General features: G+C 34.1%; 1 protein-coding gene and 4 pseudogenes across 1 annotated transcript; 2 read left to right on the forward strand and 3 right to left on the reverse strand.

Moving 5' to 3' along the window:
* Nucleotides 1–1,796: 1,796 nt before the first annotated feature.
* Nucleotides 1,797–5,322, reverse strand: LOC125591695 (annotated as a pseudogene).
* A 134-nt stretch (nucleotides 5,323–5,456) lies between these two features.
* LOC125575542 (ATP-dependent DNA helicase PIF4-like) lies at nucleotides 5,457–6,083 on the reverse strand. The gene has a single exon (XM_048766351.1). The coding sequence runs from the start codon at nucleotides 6,081–6,083 to the stop codon at nucleotides 5,457–5,459; it is 627 nt and encodes a 208-aa protein (XP_048622308.1).
* Nucleotides 6,084–6,388: 305 nt separating this feature from the next.
* On the reverse strand, nucleotides 6,389–12,110 carry LOC106423136 (annotated as a pseudogene).
* A 682-nt stretch (nucleotides 12,111–12,792) lies between these two features.
* Nucleotides 12,793–19,060, forward strand: LOC125591694 (annotated as a pseudogene).
* Nucleotides 19,061–19,226: 166 nt separating this feature from the next.
* On the forward strand, nucleotides 19,227–20,417 carry LOC125591951 (annotated as a pseudogene).
* The last annotated feature ends 346 nt before the right edge of the window (nucleotides 20,418–20,763 follow it).

A 20,763-nucleotide genomic window follows, 5' to 3' on the forward strand; every position in this document is an offset into this window, starting at 1 on the left:
TTCTCTGTTTAGTATTTAGTTCACTATATTCTAATTTCTAACTATGCTAAAACAAAAAATAAATTATTTTACTCTATTTTGTTCTAACTTATTTATCAGTCGATTTATGTGTTTCACAAAATCACCTTTATTATTATCATTCTTGAGATATAGCTTCTCTTTCTTTCATTAATAAATCATAAATTAGGTATAATTAAAAAGGTGATTATACATTTGTAAAAGGGGGACAAAGAACGAAAAAACGTGTTAGGTAGATAGAAATATAAAAGGTACGTACCGAAGAAAGTTTCTTAAGACATCTAACATGTATCAGCAAAGTACATACATACAACATGTATTAGCAAAAAAACAGCTAATATGTATTAGCAAAAAACAGCTAATATGTACTAACTGGAAAAGGATTGGCTAGTTAGAAGAAAAAAATGTCATGGTGGCATCTTTATCAAGTTTTTTTAATACTAACCTGGCATCTCTATATTTGACCAAAAAAAAAAAAAAACCTTGCATCTCTATCAAGTTAGACAATCAGTATTGGTGCAATTCTCAATAGATCTCTCAGTAATTAAAATAATACATGAAAAAAAGAAGGTAAAGAAACAGATGAGAGAGACAAGAAAACGTTTCTTTATGAAGAGATTTTGTCCGAAATCATGAGAAGCGTTGGCCACTTGTCTGTTATTTATTGATCTATATTTTTCTAATATTAAACTTTTTGTCAGAGAAACTTGATAGAATTTAAGAGAAACTTGATAGAATTTATACCGCTGCGGATGCCATTAGAGTATCTCCAACCTATAATACTATTTTAGTGTCAAAATCACATTATTTTAGTGTCATTTCAGCACTAAAAAAAGTTCTTCTCCAACCATAACACTAAACTTCACACTAAAAGTTATTTTATAATATTATATGTATTTATGTTTTTATTTGTTATTTATTTAATTGTCTATTTTATTAATAAATTAAGTGAATAGTATTTAATGGGGTGAATAGTGTTTTAGTGTCGTAAATAGTATAACACCAAATTTGGTGTGAAATTATAGTGTTGCACTAAAATAGTGTGATTGTTAGTGTTGGGTTGGAGAAGGTTTTTGTGTCAAAATCACACTAAAATAGTGTTTTGGAGTTGGGTTGGAGATGGTCTTAGAGCACCATTAATGGGAGTGCTTAAAGGAGGGCTAAAGGGTGGATCTCACCATAAGAGAGGAAAAAGCGGTGCCAAAAATGCCAAATTAAGCACCGAGGCTTGCACTGTTTCACGGACCCCACTGACACGTGGCGATCTGCGATTGGTTCGTTTTTATTTTTTTTTTTAATCAGACAAAAAAAATCTTAAGCACCCCATTTGGGGTTTATGTGTTAAAGATGCTCTTAAAATATGTATTATGTATATATATATGTATGTATATATCATATAGATATAAATATTTGTGGGGTCCATAATTTTTGTGGAACTCCATGGGCAAAGATTCTTAAAATGAGATTTTTAGAACATTTGCCTATGGGGTTCCACAAAAATTATGGACCCCACAGATATTTATATCTATATGATATATACAAATATTTATGGACCACACAAATATTTATACATATATATACATATACATAATACTTAATTTAAGAATTCCAAAGGGAAAAACCCTGTTGGAGGTGGTCTTGGTATACATATTTTTACATAAAGCAGCCCACCCTCAAAACAATAATCAGAAAACAACCTAGTACAGTAGATATCTTTTAAAATTTTAGATCTCAGGTTTTACGCTAGCAACATGCAACATGCATGTAAGTACAAAAAAAAAAAAAAAAAAAAAACATGCAACATTATTTAAACGTGCAAAATAAAACAAGAAAAATCTACTCTTATCTTCGAAGATTATAGAGGGGCATCGTGAACATGCATTTACAACCTCTTATTTTTCTTATATCTCGACAAGAGAAACTGCTTGTTACTGTCATTTATTTTGTGAAAGGAGTGTTTACGTATGTTTCTTGCTTTTACGTTTACGTCTTACAATAGAAGGCATATAAATTATATAATTACGACTCGTATACGGATTTCGGATACCTACCAGGTAAAACGAATATATATTTCTTAATTAACATTCATACAAAAAGCGAATAATAATAAACAGCATGGATAAAACTAACATGTACTTATCCCGTTATAAAAAAAATATTTTGTCAATATGAAAGTGCTGTAAAGGGTTTCTTTTATTAAAACTTGTTAATAAACCTTTGGATCTTTTCATATAAGTTATAAACTAGACCTGGACCCGCGGTTCGTTTCGGTTTGATATTAATGATATTTTTATAATTTATGTAATTTTCGATATTATATATATTATATTATATGGTGGTCTAAAATGTTTAAATGATGAATTAGATTAGTTATTTATATCTAAATTGTTAGAAAGATGTTTGTTACGTATATAGTTTGTAAGTTGTTTTTTGTTAATTTTATATTCAACAAAACAAATATTTGATATGTATTTTTTCACTCATCCACTTGCATGGATTATTTTGTTAACATATGAAGAAATGAATAAGTTCATATTAAATTATTAACCATATTTAGTTATAGATTAAATATATTTGGACAGATTTTATTTCCACTTTCAAATTTGAATTTATAGTTTTTAAAAATATGCTCATTTTTAATAGGATAGATATTAAATAATTTATATATTTGAAAGCAATTTATATTATTTATAAATGGGCTTTGTAAATTCTGGTGATAGATATATAAACATAATCATAAAATTTCCTAACCCAAATTCTACTGAAAAATGAACAAAGGCCCAAAAACATTATTAACAACTTTACGTAGGAAAAAAAAAACAGTTATGCGATGAAAAAAAACTCGATGAATTGAAAGCGCGAGTCTAGGTCGGATGAGGAATTCAGCGAATTCGTGGGAGAACTTCAAAAGATTTGCGATTAACATCTGGATTTAGAAGAAGTAATGAACGGATTAATAGACACAAGCAAGGTACCAATTCATCAATTGTTTATCTCTGTTTAATAACCTCTTGTTAAATCTTTTTGATATTAAAAAACGTTTTTTTTTTAGAACAGGAGATATGTTTGCTTGATTGTCTATGAAATCAAGACATAGAAGAAGAAAAAGTAGATATGGATACGATGGATTGAAGAAACGCCTCAAGCTTCGGTGGTGATATATGTTATTTAGTCAATCAAAGAAAGGGGAAGCATATAGAGATGATTCCAGGAGATTGGAAAGGTTGCAATGAATCAGAGATAAACAATTGTCCGGAGACTCTTAGCTTGATCGAAAGATGCCAGACGGATTTCTCAGCTCCTTCCTTAGAATCACTGAGGCACTATGTTCTGCAAGGTACTAATTAAATTGTTTATCTCTGTTTAACAATTGATACGATGGATTGAAGAACAATCTCCTTGGTTTCAGTGGTGATGTATGTTTTTAATCAATCAAAGAAAGAGGAAGAATATAGAAATGAGTCCAGAATATTGGGAAGGTTGCAATATTCAATCAGGGCCGCACCATTGTCCCTAGACTCTGTACTTGATCCAAAGATGCCAGCCTGATTTTCCAGCTCCTTCCTTAGAATCACTCATGGTATTTTTTCAACGTCAGACTTATCATCGACCACATACTTTGTTATGTATTTATGCTATTAACTGAAAGGCTAGTTGATATTACTTAAATATACATAGAAGGTGATTATATTTTATTAACTTTAACAGAATATATGGTGTTCAGGTAACAGAAATCAGTTTTTTGATTTTCGAACTGGCAATGAAGCGGACAACAGATCAGTTAAAACACCACAAGATTAGTAAATTGATGATACATCTTTCTTTAACAGAAGTATATAAAACGTATTGCTTTGAAATATAGCTAATAATTAGTTGTTTTTAATTATTAATTCTAATATATTTGCTGGAGCATCCATGTTAGGTACTAATATATTTATGTTTAAAAAAAACAGGTCGAAGATCAATGGACTAAGGAATTTCGAGTTAAGCTTCATCTTGTATCATCTAATCTATTAAGGAGCATAAGGTATATCAAAAGAGTATATATTTATGTATATAGTTAGAAACTGCTAGGACTGAAAGGGGAACTATTTTGTTTCAGTGAGATCGATACTTGGTTAGTGACATGATAATCTTATCTATATTAATATAGACGCTTTCATGTTTATATAACAGATTAGGAAGAGTGCAAGATTGTAAACATTTAGTTAACTAACATATAGAATGATCGTAACAAACGTTGGTCACAAATGTAGATTTTCTTAGACACGTTTACAAAAGAAGTTTTTTCATTTGCTGCTCTCATAAACTGTGTGCTGTTTGAATGATTGTGTTATCACCAACTAAATCATAATAATAAACGTTTAAATGAAGAAAAAAACAATTGAAACTGTTTCTTTATTGTTCTGCAAAACCAGAAAATAAGTAGAAAGTGTGCTTAGTTTAGATGGTGTCTCGAGAAACAGAAAATATGCATGTCTTGTTTGTAAAGCTCTGAAACCTGTATTCGAAAAAAAGTAGACAAAATTACTGATGAATATATATCTAATTCACGAAATAAATAGATGACAACTAAGAAGAAAAATTTACCTAGTCACTGATACTATTCCAGGTTAGCAAAAACTTCTTTGAAGACAACATTTGTAGTTTTCTTTTGAGGTTTACCATCTTTGTCGACAGCGAGAATTTTCAATCCTTTTTTAGAAGTGACCCTAGAAACAGCATCGTAGAGTTGTCCATGTGAAAACACAGGTCTTGGTAGAAAAAATACCAACCTCGGAAAGGGATTGTCCTTGGCTTTTGTTTATTGTAATAGCAAAAGCCACTGCCAGAGGCAATTGCCTTCTGCGCATTTTAAAAGGCAGTCGAGTATCTGATGGTGTTATCAACAATCTAGGAATGTATACTAATTTTCCAACCTTTTCTCCAGTTATAATCCTAGCTTGAACCATAAAGTCCATGAGTTGAGTGATCTGTAGTCTAGTGCCGTTCATTAACCCAGCAGAAGGCTGACGGTTTCGCAGAACCATAACTGGACAACCAATCTTCAGTCTAAGCCTGTGATTCGGTAAACCAGACACCTTAATAGTGTTAAGAAAATCAGGTCCTAGTGCTTCATTGTTTACTGAACCCTTGTCTCTTGGGTCTATACTGTCGGCACTGTAGTAGATTTTCTCATCACCTGAAATCGAAACTAAATTATTAGTACATATCTTGTATACATCTAAGTAGGAAAAAATAAGAATGTAAAATATAAACTTACCATCCAACCGATCCAGCATGTACTCATTAATCATATTGACATCTTCATTAATTGGACATAGGATAGCTCTCTCTTGAAAAAATTTGGCCTCTTTCTTTTCATGCAGAGAAGCAGTATCGCCATAAATGGCTGAGCTGATTGCTTCTATAGGATCTTTAGAGTCTGAAATAAGAATTTATGGTGGAATATCGATCTCCGCTTCACCATCATTAGGCTCTGCAAGTTTGCCATCCCCAATTTTTAATATCCAATCCGAAAAATCTCTAAGATCCGCAGCCTCTTCTGGTGACAAACCATCTGATAACAAACGCATGTTCTTGGTGAGCTTCAGCACTTTGCAGTGCTCCCAAAGATATGACGAATTCAGAGAAGCTAAGACGATCTCAGCCCTACCAGCTCCATTTATAACAGGAAGAACCTGCCTAAAGTCACCCCCAAAGACAATAACCTTTCCACCAAAAGGCTGGTTTACATGCTTCCCAACTATATCAGATAAGCTCATATCCAAAGCTTCAAAACAATGTTTGCCCATCATCGGCGCTTCGTCCCATATAATAAGTGATGATTCTTTGACCAAATTAGCTTGATCAGTTCCAGGCTCCATAGTGCACGATGAAAACTCGTCTGGATTTAATGAAATACCAAACCTTGAATGAGCAGTCCTACCACCAGGTAGTAATAAAGAAGCAATGCCACTTGATGCAACGTTTAGAAAAATATCTCCTCTACATCTAATAGCTGCAGAAAGTAACTTCCAGAGAAAGGTTTTCCCAGTTCCACCAAATCCATAAACAAAAAACATTCCACCATTTCTTTCATTCACAGCAGCAAGGATCTGATCATAAATTTCTTTTGCTCATCTGTCAGTTTCGGAATATCTCTATCAAGAGTCTCTAACAATGTTTCTCGAGAATAACTGCGCTCATCCACTATCAGGACATTGAAATCCTGAGCACTTGTCTTTGGCAGCTTTGGCTTCTTCGTTAATCTTGGTAGAGACGTACCATTACGTCTCAAGAGCTTCTCAATCTCTAGCAAAGCATACTTCTTTTTGTCGTCGCTCAACAATAATCCTACAGAAAAAAATTGTAGATATAAGATACATGGTTAGTCCAAAATAGGAATTGAAATTGTAGGTAAAACTAATATAAAGATGAATTCGGAATGAATATTCATACCTGGCCTATTCAAATATTTTCTTCTATTATGCTCTATATCTTCAGACAAAAACTGCCACGTGTTTTCCCATACAACCTTTGGCTGAGAGAGTGTGCTACTCATAAGCATAATAACAAACACCTCTCGTAGATCACTTGCAGAGCATTCGTAGCTTCTCCTTACAAGATCATCAATGTACTCCTGATCATCATCTAATAATCCACGAGCAAAACACGCATCTTTGTATTCAGGATAGAGAACTCCCTCATAGGTCTTAATGTCATCATAACTGGTAGGCCCTCTGACAATGTTCAACAATATGCGCAAGTAATAAGCGGCTTCTTGTTTCCAAGGAGCATAATTTATTCTTCCTAAACAGAAACCTCTTTTCCGCTTCTTGAACTTCTTAGACCGCTTGTCAAAGATATAGAAGATAGGAATCTGAGCATAAGTCAATGTTCTTGCAAACTCATCGATTTTATTCAACTCGAACCATGCTAAGAACATTGTCTTCTCAATGAGCTTACGACTGATCACTGCTTTCAGCTTGTCCTTTCCCTTAAAAGTAATCAATCACTTGTTTTCTTGGTAGATGAAAACTAAGCTTCTCAACAGCAGTTGATCGATAGTGAATAGGAAATTTGAAGATTCGCCAAGCTGATTCACAAGAAGACACATATCTGCATAACAGAAAAAACTCATTAGAAACTGAAAAATGATGATCAAATCTAACAATTATAAAACGTTTTGTATTAATTACATACCTGCAATCGAAAAAGTCCTTCAGTTCATTTCTTTTCTTTTCTATCTTTTCCACAGTAATCTCTTCATTGCCTAACTCGTTAGCAACAATGTGATCTGGCGGTTCCACGGCAATAGTCACACGATCTTGTCCCTTATTTATGTACTTGAATAAGTACTTGATAGATCCAGTTTGGTTGCACCACTCCACATTAATATGAGCTCGGAAACGTAGAGATAGTCTCTTGTTATATGGAATAACAAACCGATTGTCACATTTCAATCCATTCTTGAGGACAAAGTTCTCTGACTGTTCGCGCCTCCTATAAATGGGAAATCCTTCTTTATTAATAGTGGTCTTCTCAGCAAATGGTTTAGGATACGACTTAGAGCACAAACCATTCTCCATACATGGAGAATTCATATTAGCTTCTCCACAAGGACCATGAATCATCATATCCTTAATAGCTTCATAAAGCTCAGGTTCTTCCGATTTATCAGGAATCTCTGCAGAAATGATATTGTCAATGTCATCGATTGTAGGAAACTTGTGCAAAGGATCCATGAATAAGAGAATGTGTGCGTGTGGTAGACCACGTTTCTGGAACTCAACTGTGTACATAGCTGTAAAAAAAAAATACTTATTAGACATATGATCAACGAAGTCAAAACATGTTTAAAAAATAATAACACTATTTATAACTTACATGAAACAGTCTTTCCAAGAAGATTTTTTTTGGTTAAGTCATCCATCAATGAATCAAGTTTCATCTTGAAGATCCTACAAACAATATCTGATCCATCTTCTGCCTTTAGCTTCTGAGACTTAACATATCTTGTGATCTCCGGCCATTTCGGATTACAAGTGAAAGTAATGAAAAAATCTGGAAATCCAAAATGCTTACATACTGTCATAGCATCCAAGTAAATATTCTTCATATATCTAGGACTCCCTGTGAATGATGCTGGTAACACGAACTCTGATCCTTGATCACTCATATCGACCTTTCCTGCATTCTCAGACTTTTTGATAGAGTCATAACTATCAGATCGCAAAGTAGGTTGATTAAATCTCAGATAGCGTAGGCGATTAGACTCTATAGTAGTGTAGGCATCCACCAAGAACCGCTGAAATAGTCTCCTCGAATGCAACAGAGAATGAGACTCGTTCTTACGTTCATGAAGGCGGAAAGCAAAGAACTGTCGCATACTGATATTAGGCTTCTTCTGTTTCTTTGTAGCTTTTGTTACACCTTTCTTGATACCAAGTCTGAATCCATCTTCTCCATAAGTAAATAACAGAGAGTATTGAAGGGCAAGATAAGAAGCATGTATCTCGTTTATTCGCAGTAGGTTTCCTGATTTTTGTTGTAGTACAATATCCCTGTTATCCATATCTAGAGAGAAATCCCCTGGAATGAGAGCAACAACTTCAGAAGCTGTGGGAGTATTATATGTCCTCCCATCCTTAGATCGATCACTTACAATCCTCATATGAAATGAATCTTCTGGTTGTATTTTAAATCAATCTCTCGCTGTTCTAAACTTCTTAACATATGGATTCACTTCATCCAACATCTTAATCAACTTCTCAATAATATCTTTCCTCAGAGTATCCTTCTTATTGGTCTGTAACCCCTGTCTACCAGAGCTGCAAAACAATGAATAAAAGATCAGAATTCTAACTACACTGTATATTGAATACAAATTTCATTTAAGCCACGTTAAATAACAGAGTTATTACCGCAAACATTTTGCTCGGTTATCAACTTCATTTTCTGTGTCAGCTATGTAAAGCTGTCCGAACTTTGCTTGACTGTCATTATTAGGAGTTAAGCTGCCCATAAGATGATAATTTTCACCTTGTAGAACCAACACTGGTGGTCCTTTCCTCTTTTGAGCAGATCTCTCTACTTTCCCACCAAGTGAAGAAAATGAAAAGATCATGTTATAAGGTCTCATATTCTTCTGGAAATGCTTGCTTTCTGAATCATCACCTTCCATCAACCTTTTTAGAACACTTGGTGGTTCTTTCAATAAAGGCAATTGCACTTGTCCTTGCATACAACATAGTGAAAATGTAGGATTCTTAGCATTCCGGCGTTTGTTCAACCTTTCTCCATACCACATCATTGCACCACAATGTGAACATGTATATTTTGGATCACCTTCATCAGTATATTCTGAATTTACAAAAAAAAAACTGAGAAATTAGGCACACACTTGAAAAAAATGATACAATCATGATCAATAGTTTTTTTATTTTAAAAAGACAATACCATCTTTGTTTTTTCCTTTTGTAGCTGCTGTAGACGAAGGTCCATCAACATCTTCAGTTTCATATTCTGAATCAGTAGTATCTAAAGAGCTACAATCAAACTCAAGTTCACCAGTTTCATCGACTATTGCTGGAAAACAAATGCAAATGTAGCTTAGATGAAGTTAATTGTTATAGTACTGATTAAAAATATACATATATTAAAACGTGAAAACAAACCTCCAAAGTCGGGTTCTGGAATAACCGTAGGAGATGGTGATTCTTGATAAAATAAATAAAACAAATAAATAGGAAAAGAAATTATTGTTTCTGAATAAAGCAATGCAAAAACTAAGATTAAAAAATTGAAAAAAACCAACATAAAATGAAAAACATTCTTCTTATGCAGTGTTACTCTTCCCTTTCCTTTTTCCATTTTGATGGAGGTGCACAACTTTTTAAAAGTAGAAGTTATGTCTGGGAGATCAGCATCTTCCTCTTTGCGTTTTGCAGAAGGTGTTTTGCATTCTTCTGAATCATTCTGGCTGTTTCCTTCCAGCATGAGCACCTAATATACAGAATTATACAGTTAGCAAAACTATAATATAATAAACTTTACGTTATTACAATGTATGTATAATCTAGATAACAAACTCACTTCACCAGAAGACACTGTAGAAGATGATGTGCCAATCATTGAGGTTGGCTCGGATTGAGATTCCACTTTAAGAATGTGATCTCAAGACCAGACCTCAAGAACTCTAAATGTTGCTGCCCCATCCCTCACATTGTCAGATTTCACAAAAATGCCAAAACAAAAAGATTTTCCTTCTAAAGCTCTGACTTGTTCTGGTAGGAGCTCTGGATCTTCAATCTGTGTTATACATAAAATAGGGTTTGCGCATATTAAATCAAATTCTTAAAAGCAGGAACCAAACTTACCACATCATAGGAGTCATCCCACAAATCAACAGCTTCATGTCCAACAATGGTCTTAGCAACAGTGTTCAGCAACAGCAACTTACATGTTTCTGTGTCATCCCTCACAATCAAATGAAGCTTGAACCTATTACAGTGCACAAATTTTTTATATAGTGGTGTGAAAATATATTAGCAATTTGAATAAAGAACTAAAGATTTGAAAATATGCTCTTACACAGGTATCACTTCATTGATTTTAACTTGGCACTTCTCACAACGCCAAAGTTGGATATCATCATGGGTTGATTGAAGTTTGATGGCACGATGTTTGCAACCTTTATGCCCAAAGTAGAACCATGACCAATCAGTGTCAACAACTTCAATTGAACAAATGATTTTGCAGTTCTCCACCTAGGAATATATGATCACGTTTATATTACAATAATATTAGGGGCACTCTACTAATAAAAATCTTTAGTAAATAATAAATCTTCTGTAGGAATATAACCTGATTCGAAATAAAGAGTTCGGAAATCATCTTGATCTCAACCTTGTTCCAGTCATCTTCTTGTAAAACGATTTCTTTCTTACCGTTTTTCTTCTAAATAATAGCAAGAGGAAGCTCATCTTCCAGCAGCCTATACATATATGTAAAAAATCACAACTGTCTTAACATATAGATATAGCAAAAAAAATAAGTTCAACAAAACTTACTTCTCCTTGAACTGTAATGCTTTCTCCATAGTTGGATCAAGATAAACAATGGATGCATCAAAAGCATTTGTGATTTTCACCTCACCTATTAACACCCTGATAGAATTAGGCACATAAAAAGAATACAATAATTTGAAAACGCATTTAAAGAAATACCTCTGTAAAAACTGATTTTGGCAAAACTGATTTTGGCAAACCTGATCAAACAGATCAGTGGTTGCTCACGTTCAACACAAGCCTCCATTTTCTCTGCATATTTTCCCCATAAACAACATGCAAGGTCCTTACCACTAAAAAAGAACAACTATTAGCGCAAGTAAATCAGTAAATCGTGTTCGCAAGACGAAATCAATTATATAAAAACATACTTTGCATCTAACAAACGAAATTGAACTTTCTTGCGGTCCTGTCCTTCAACTTGGACGGTTTGAACTGGTTCAAGGCTTACGATTTTCCCCATAACATCTTTAAGATGAAAAAACACATTAGTATAGAGAAGAACATTCAAAACCAGAAACTGAAACTAAATATCCGAAACATTTATATATAGGTATTACCAATAAGGAAGTTAGTCTTTAAGGTCCCATCAATGATGTCCTCGTATCTAGGAAGAGATAGGACAATTAGGTCAGAATTTGATATCACAGTTTCGTCACTGATCGTTATCTTGTATGGATGGCTTGTTGGCCGATATTGGCCTGATGCTTGCGAAACAGAAAACGTTGTGAGAACACGCCATTTTCCCAGGGGTAGCTTTCGCTGGACACTCAAAATGTTATTCCTTTTGCACGTAGCACTAATCTTTTCACCCTACAAAAGAAAAACAACATCATGTAAGTTACGCATATTAAGGAACACTAAAAAAATGACTGATTGCATTTTGAAACTTACTTGTTCATCAGTCAAAACCATTTGAAGAGTCTCCCCACCAAAACCAGTGTTTTGCAGCCATGAATGTAGCACTTTCACTTGAGATCGCCATTTAGTCTTAAATGGTTTCAAGTCTTTGACAGGCGTGAGACTTGCGTTGTTTGACATTTTATGTGTTCTTGTTTAGATCGCAAAATGAATGATGTTATTGAATGTAGGAGAGGAGATATATATAGATATGTAGGTGATATTTTGATGATAGGTAAATCAAAACTAATTATTAAAAAACTTGATGAGCAAGTTGTTCACGATAAAGAATATACTTAATAAGAGAATATTTTTTAAAAGATTTTGTGGTTACAATTTTATCACGTAATCACAATTAGGAATGTTTAAATTTATGAAAAATCGTAATAAATCGACCCTATATTATCGTGATTAGCAAGTATTTTGATGGATATTATAAATGTGAAACCTTAAATGTAGAGGATTATTTATGTTAAGTATTTAAGATAATGAAGATTTAAAGGATAGTTAGTTGATTTGTTACGATTTTGAATTGATATTATTCGATGTATTGTTTAAATGATATGTGGAAGGGAGATTTTCGAAAATCTTGATCTTATTTTTTTAAAAAAAATTTCAAGATCGTTTGACATGAAATAGCATAGCCCATTTTTAAAACATTGCATAGCCCATTTAAAAGTATAACAAAAAACAAAATGGACTTCTTTTATGAGGTTTGACGTGAAATAGTTGATGGATAATTAAGTAGAAGCTCCATAATTAAAACCAGTAGCAATCTATTGTAAATAATTAGAAGAAGCGAGGATGATTATACATTTGTACTTCACTTTTAATAGGATAGATAACCCTGATTCGATTAGGAAATCTAAAATAAATTTCTCTCTTAGTAGAAATGTATCATATCGCTGAGAATGCGGGCCTACATGGTATACTAATTTTCGTAAAGTTAGTTCATTCGAAATCACTTTTTTCACTTTGACAACGTTGTTTTTAAAAATCAAGAGAGCGAGTGGTAAAGATTAACAACATGTTAAACATGTAAATTCAAATGGATGCATAACAAAAAAAAAAACATATACCCCTCTACTCACTATAAAAAAGGTACTCGTCAACACAAATGTTTAAGAAAAGTCACTAATATAATAAAACATCAGTACTTCCACACACAAAAAGAGAGATAAACATGTCGTCGACCAAAATCCAAATACGAGGGCAACCACTTTCTAAGGTTCTGACAAGAAACCACGGTATGATAAACTCTGTTGTTTGTGGAGTTCCCATCAAAAGACACCACCGTGTAAGCAATGTCCTCCGTACGAGTGATCCACCGTTGGGTTCTGTCCCAACAAGAACAGACGAGAGCCAGTTTCTTCGTGGCGACGGTAACGGTAGATTCGGCAGGTTCGGTGGAAAGTTTGTACCGGAGACATTGATGTCTCCCCTTAGAGATCTCGAAGATGAATTTAATTTTGTTTTAAACGATCATGAATTTCAGGTTGGCCTTTCTCGTATATTGATTAAGCTTATCTCAATCCAATAATATATTTATATCATATTAACGTAACTCACCACCTCTATTTCATTAAATATCATGGTTTTGCAAGGCTTAATGGCTAAATTCATCACTTTGCACTACATAATGTAACCAATTAGGTCAAATCGACAGGAAAATTTTACAACTCTTATTCCATGCTGTTGATCGTATGAATATTGGAAAAGAGATTTTATTGTCAACTATCAAATTCATATATTTTACAAATAAACTGCACATTTCAAATCTAAACAAATTAATATTTGTCTTTATGAAACAAGCATTTTTTTATAAAGAAATTAATGGATCAAAGGAATGAGAACAAACGTTGATAATTTGACCTTTAGGTTATGAAGATAATAGATTAATGGGAAAATTGCCAAAAGAGAACAAGAAAACAACATAGTTGTCCCTATGGTATAAATCCATCATTAAATTGTCCCTTTAGTATAAAATTTTCCAAAATTCCAAAACTAACCTTGAATTAATCTAATTAAACATAATTTAATTGTGTTTGTTTCATGTGCTAAGTAATTTTTTTTTTTTTAAAAACGTGTTACAAAGATATATTAAAAAAGTTAAAACAAAAAGGGAACAAAACACGTAACCCTAATTTCTTGTTGGTTTCTCCGCCTCTCTCTCAAGAAAAACAATCGAGACTTTGAAAATGGCGATCCTGTGTAATAACCGGTGAATTCAACGGCGAAATCAAGCTTCTCCGCCTCTCTGCTGCTCGCTGCTTCTCTCTGTTTGCCTCCACCTCTGAACTAATTTCGTTTTTGTTTCACCGCCTCTCTCTGATGGCCAAAAATTGAGACTTTGAAGATGGCGATCTTGTGGACGAACCAGTGAAATCAAAGGCAAAATCGAGCTTATCCGCCTCTCTGCCTCTCCGCTTCTCGGCGCTTCTCTCTGATTCTCTTCACCTCTCCGCTACTCTCCGCCTCTCTGCTTCTCGTCGCTTCTCTCCATTTCTCTCCACCTTTCGGCTTCTCTCCCCTTCTCCGCCTCTCTCATCCGGCTATCTGGTCTCAATTTGTGAACGGTTTGTTTCTTTGATTTGTCTTAGTCTTTGTTTCATTATTAAGTTTGTTACTTTGACTTGGATCAATATTTGTTTGCTTGTCTGAATTGACTTTTTGATTATGTGAACCGATTTTGGTGAACAATGTTAGTGTTTGTGTTTGTCTTTATGAGTGTTACGATACTGATTTCGCTGAACAAAGTTTGTGTGTATTTGACTGTTAATTGTCTTAATTTGCTGATTTGATTGCGAGATGGAGATTGACTTGTCTTATTTGATTAATCGATCTACTGTGTTTCTAAATTTAAATTTGATTAGACAATGGTGTTTTGCTTTTGATTATTATCTTGTGTTTGGCTCAGTTTCACATTAACGTAACTCACCACCTCTATTTCATTAAATATCATGGTTTTGCAAGGCTTAATGGCTAAATTCATCACTTTGCACTACATAATGTAACCAATTAGGTCAAATCGACAGGAAAATTTTACAACTCTTATTCCATGCTGTTGATCGTATGAATATTGGAAAAGAGATTTTATTGTCAACTATCAAATTCATATATTTTACAAATAAACTGCACATTTCAAATCTAAACAAATTAATATTTGTCTTTATGAAACAAGCATTTTTTTATAAAGAAATTAATGGATCAAAGGAATGAGAACAAACGTTGATAATTTGACCTTTAGGTTATGAAGATAATAGATTAATTTACATAACCTAAAGACAGATCTTTTTTGTAGACATTTTTTATCAACACCGGAAAACATAATCATAGAACAAATATATGGTTTATAGATTCGAAATCAGCTGGCATAATCCAAAAAGACAAGAGGACTGGAAACATTACGGTTGAGACTACTTAGTATTGTCCTTGTCAAACAATAAAAATAACGTACATCCCGACACATTACCTCCTTTTCACATAAGGCACCAATGGTGTCTCTCACAAAAATATTCAAAAAATTACAAAATAAAATATTTATAAAATAATACTTTTAATTTCTCAAAATTTGAGAAACTCCTTCAATAATCTCATTAATAAAAAGGCAACATAGTGTCACATGTAAGAAAATAACTTAATGACGTCATCATTTAGCATGTAAATTTCACATGTATTAAATTAAGCATGATAATTAATCAGTGCAATGTTTTCTTATGTGTGCTTTTAATTGTAATTAGGAGGAGCTTACCACAGCGTTAAGAGACTACGTAGGAAGAGAAACGCCGCTCTACTTCGCCGGACGTTTAACCGAACACTACAAGAACATATCTCAAACCACCGGAGGTGGACCCGAAATATACCTGAAAAGGGAAGATCTTAGCCACTGTGGGTCCCATAAAATCAACAATGCTCTCGGTCAAGCGATGATAGCCCGGCGGCTTGGTTGCAAGCGTGTGGTGGCAGCAACAGGAGCCGGTCAACATGGGGTCGCCACGGCGGCTGCTTGTGCGAAGTTCTCCATGGAGTGTACTGTTTTCATGGGAACCGCTGATATAGAGAAACAATCCTCTAATGTACTTTCCATGAAATTGCTTGGTGCTCAGGTATAACTAGTAACTAGATCTCCATCCACACAACCGCGCGGATTTTTGTTTTCATTTATTTTTATATAAACATTTTGTTTTCAATTCTAAATTGATATATATTATAATATATATGTGTCTATCAATTTTTAAAACATAATAAGTTTACGGTATATTTTTTTCATTGAATAGATTATTTCAAACTTTCACATGTATTTCTATCTTTTTCTATATATATATTTTCAGATTATTATTTTATTATTAAAATCGTAACTATATATATAAAGATTAGTAAATATTATTTTATTGTCATATTCAAAGATATTGTAACATTTCACAAAATTAGAAAGTTTTTAAAATATTAAAGTTTTCGCTTCATAGATTTATATTATCGAGTAAATAATTAAATATTTAGTTTTTGTTTAATTTTTAAAATAATCTATATAGTTTAAAATTTGTTTTAATTGGTTTAAGGTAGTAAAGATTAATCATTGTTAGATAATATAATTTTTGTTATTTAAAAAAATTATTATAATTTTTAAAGTTAGCATTGACAAATATTTAAATAATTAACATATGGAGATATAGTTTACAACATTAAATTATATCTATTTAATTTATACTATATAAATCCAATGAACCTTCTATTGTTTAAATTTAATTATTAATAGCCAAATAAAAATTTCTAGTATGCCCAAAATTTAAATGATAAGATTAGTGATTAAATGTAATATGACTTTTTATGAATAAGTCCATTTCTAAAAAAATCACACATGAATTAAGGTTGTGACTTCTGTTTTAATATATAAGATTACTCTATAATTAAACTCATAACCTAGCCGAAACCGGAGCCGGGCTTGCAACTGGAACTTGTTTTATTTATCCAGAAAAAACATTATAGAGTCATTTCAAAAAAAAAAAATCATTTGTTTTTTTTTTGGTAAAAAAACATTATAGTTTGTTTACATATATATACATTAAAAAAATATTTGATAACATATATATCACATTATAGATTCACATGTATTAAATCTAATGAGGGTCCATTCCCTTTCTAAATATGAACTTATACATAATCGAGCAAGAAATTAATATCTATAATTAACAATAAAATTGTGTATGCAAAAATCGCGGAAAAATATAAACTAACACTATTTTTCTTTGATTACTAAAACCATGAGTTTTATTTCAAATAAATCTCTCAAAACAACAAAATATTCACATCAAATAAATCTCTCAAAACAACAAAATATTCACATATGCGGAACACAGAACTAATTTTTGGGGGTCAAACTGAACATAAAATTCGTTTATCCTGATTTTAATAGGTGAAATCAGTTGAAGGAACATTTAAAGATGCAATTTCAGAGGCTATTCGAAATTGGGTTGGAAACCTAGAAACCACATACTACTTATCCGGGACGGTGGTAGGACCGCACCCGAGTCCGTTAATGGTACGTGAGTTTCAATCCGTGATTGGGAAAGAGACAAGAAGACAAGCAAAACAACTATGGGGTGGTAAACCTGATGTGTTGGTGGCTTGTGTGGGGAGTGGCTCAAACGCATTGGGATTGTTCCATGAGTTTCTTGGGGATGAGGATGTGCGACTAGTCGGGGTAGAGGCCGCGGGACTGGGTTTGGATTCAGGGAAACATTCAGCTACTTTGGCCGTTGGAGATGTTGGTGTGTATCATGGCTCCATGAGCTACTTATTGCAAGATGATCAAGGACAGATACTTAAACCACATTCCATAGGAGTAGGGTAAGTGGTTAAATTATGTCCTATATGTTGTCTTAAACAGCTGCTCAAACTATAATCCTGGAGTTAAAAGCCACTATTTAGTGATGATGAAAGTCTTTAAAATCTCTTAAGAAATATGAACTAAATTAAATAAATATGTCTAGGTATATAAATTAGTCTTTTAAGAAAGATGAAACTAAATAAATAAGTCTGGTATATTATAGTTCTTTCTTTTCTTTTAACTCTATAGATAAATTAATATATAGTCAAAGCATGACATGAGTAGCGAATAAGAAATCTTCTACTGTATTTGTACTTTTGCATGTTTAACGTTAACTTGTACGTCTTTTTATCGTTAAAAAGTTTACACGTTTATCACATGCAAGTCACCTCTCGTAAGCGGTTATGAACCGGTCTGATTGAACCCTTTTTTTGCCTGGCCGCATCAAAATCGCCAAACTAAGTTTATATACGGTTGGATAACCAAATTAATTATGTGAACCAAAGAGAAGATGTTACATACTAAACCAAAGAGAAGATGTTACATACTAAGCCTCATTAATTATGCTTGATTCGTCGCAGATTAGAGTATCCCGGAGTTGGACCAGAGATTAGCTTTCTGAAAGAAAGCGGAAGAGCCGAGTTCTACACAGCAACAGACCAAGAAGCCGTTCAAGGTCCCTCTCTATTTATGTTACTTAATATGCTTTCTTTGTAATTTTTTTTTTCTCTTTGTAATTCTTACAAGAATTTCATTAATTACTTACATAATCTTCTATTATAGCGTGCATGTTATTGAGCAGATTGGAGGGAATAATCCCAGCTTTAGAAGCATCTCACGCGCTGGCGTTCCTCGACAACTTGTTCCTACTCTGCGCGATGGTGCCAAAGTGGTCGTGAATTGCAGTGGCCGTGGTGACAAAGATCTAGACACTCTCATTCAACGAGGCATGCCTTCTTCTCTTTGTTGATTCACCGAGATGCCACATTATACTTGCAATCGAATGGATGCAATCACAACCATCACTATGAATGAAATATAAATACTATCTATTATTTCAACCTACCAGTTACCTAGTGTAATTTTAGAGGCTTTTTGATATCTATCAATTATCGTCAATTAGTATCTTTAAGTATTAAAATTTGTTGTTACTAATAAAATAAAATAAATCTCTCTATTGGATAAAGACTTTCGTTCGATTAACCTTTGATTCTCTGATAATATAAGAGAAGAAAGAGACGTTATAAAATTATAAAATAAAATACAAGTATTGAGATGGAGTAATTTGGCTTCCTTCAATCTCTATCTACAGAAAGTCTTCGGCTTTAATTATTGTTCATACTTTTCAACATGTTCGACTGAGTTGACTCGTGAATCATCACTTCTTTCATTGTGTAATCACCACAATTCTTTCTGTGTTCCACACGAACATGGCGACCTTCAAAGAGAATGTGTTCTTCATATCTTCCTACGGATTTTTTGTAATATTTTTGTCTCTCCAAGTTTCACATGTTTCCTCTGCAGTTGACACAATCTCCATCAGTGAATCTCTTTCAGGAGACCAGACCATTGTATTTGACGGTGATGTTTTCTGAACTCGGCCTTTTCAGACCAGGTACTTCTTATTACCACTATAGAGGCATGTGGTACAAACAGTTCTCTCCACGAACTATAGTTTGGGTGGCAAATCCACAATCTCCTGCTCTATACACGATTTCTATCTCCTTAAAAATCTTGAACGGAAGACGCAGCTCGAGTGTCTCGTGCCGTTGATAAGAAACCGTCGTGCATTTGTTGACGCGAATGAGAGTCCTAACGAAGAGATGGTGAGTCCTATCGGTGCAGCTTACGTGGATTCTCTGTTCGCTTTGAAGCCTGTTGAGAGAGGCGGTGAGCTTAAAGATGAAGAGATTGTGACTTTATGTTCGGAGATTGTCTCGGCTGGTACGGACACTAGCGCTACTACGCTTGAGTGGGCGTTACTTCATCTAGTGACCGACCAAAACATACAAGAGAAGCTGTACGAGGAAGTTGTCGGAGCTGTGGGCAAAAACGGCGTCGTTGAAGAGGATGACGTGACGAAAATGCCTTACTTGGAAGCAATAGTGAAAGAGACTCTCCGGAGACATCCTCCGAGACATTTCTTCTCTCTCACGCCGCCGTTAAAGATACGGAGCTTGGCGGGTATGATATTCCGTCAGGGGCATATGTGGAATTTTACACTGCTTGGGTTACTGAGAACCCGGAGATTTGGTCGGATCCGAGTGAGTTTCGACCCGAGAGGTTTTTACCAGGTGGAGACGGTGTTAATGCTGACTGGACCGGAACACGTGGCGTGACAATGTTGCCTTTTGGTGCGGGTCGTCGGATCTGCCCGGCTTGGTCTTTAGGGATTCTACACATCAACTTGATGCTTGCTAGGATGATCCATTCGTTTAAATGGATCTCTGCTCCGGATTCTCCACCCGACCCGGAAACTTACGCGTTTACCGTTGTGATGAAGAATTCGCTCAAAGCTCAGATCATATCAAGAGATTGATGGATATATTCGAACTGGAGCGGTCACGTCGGGTTTGTGATATGTTATGCTTTTGTATGCATGTTTGGTCGCATTGATATTATCTATTAATAGAATGCTTCGTTACTATATAGTCGGAAAACATCAAGGATACTGAGGGAAAAAATCGTCGGAATTTCGTCGGAATAACGTTATTCCGACGACATACCGACGAAACAAGTCATCGGAAATAATCCTCGGAATTCTTCTTTCCTCGGAAATCCCTCGGAATTTTCCGACGGAATTCTGAGGAAACAAATTTCCGAGGAAATTCCGAGGATCACTAGTTTGTCGGAAATCTCCTCGAAATATACCGAGGGAGAACTTCGTCGGGATATTTCCTCGGAAGTTCATCGATCGATGCGTTTTTGGACATATATCCATCGATCGATCCGTTTATAAAAAAACGT

The sequence above is a fragment of the Brassica napus genome, chromosome C8 (genome assembly GCF_020379485.1).
Source record: "Brassica napus cultivar Da-Ae chromosome C8, Da-Ae, whole genome shotgun sequence".
Classification (NCBI taxonomy): Eukaryota; Viridiplantae; Streptophyta; class Magnoliopsida; order Brassicales; family Brassicaceae; genus Brassica; species Brassica napus.

Coding starts and splice junctions, on each gene's coding strand:
- LOC125575542 (XM_048766351.1), bottom strand. CDS start 6,083: ATGTTTTTTGTTTATGGATTTGGTGGAACTGGGAAAACCTTTCTCTGG.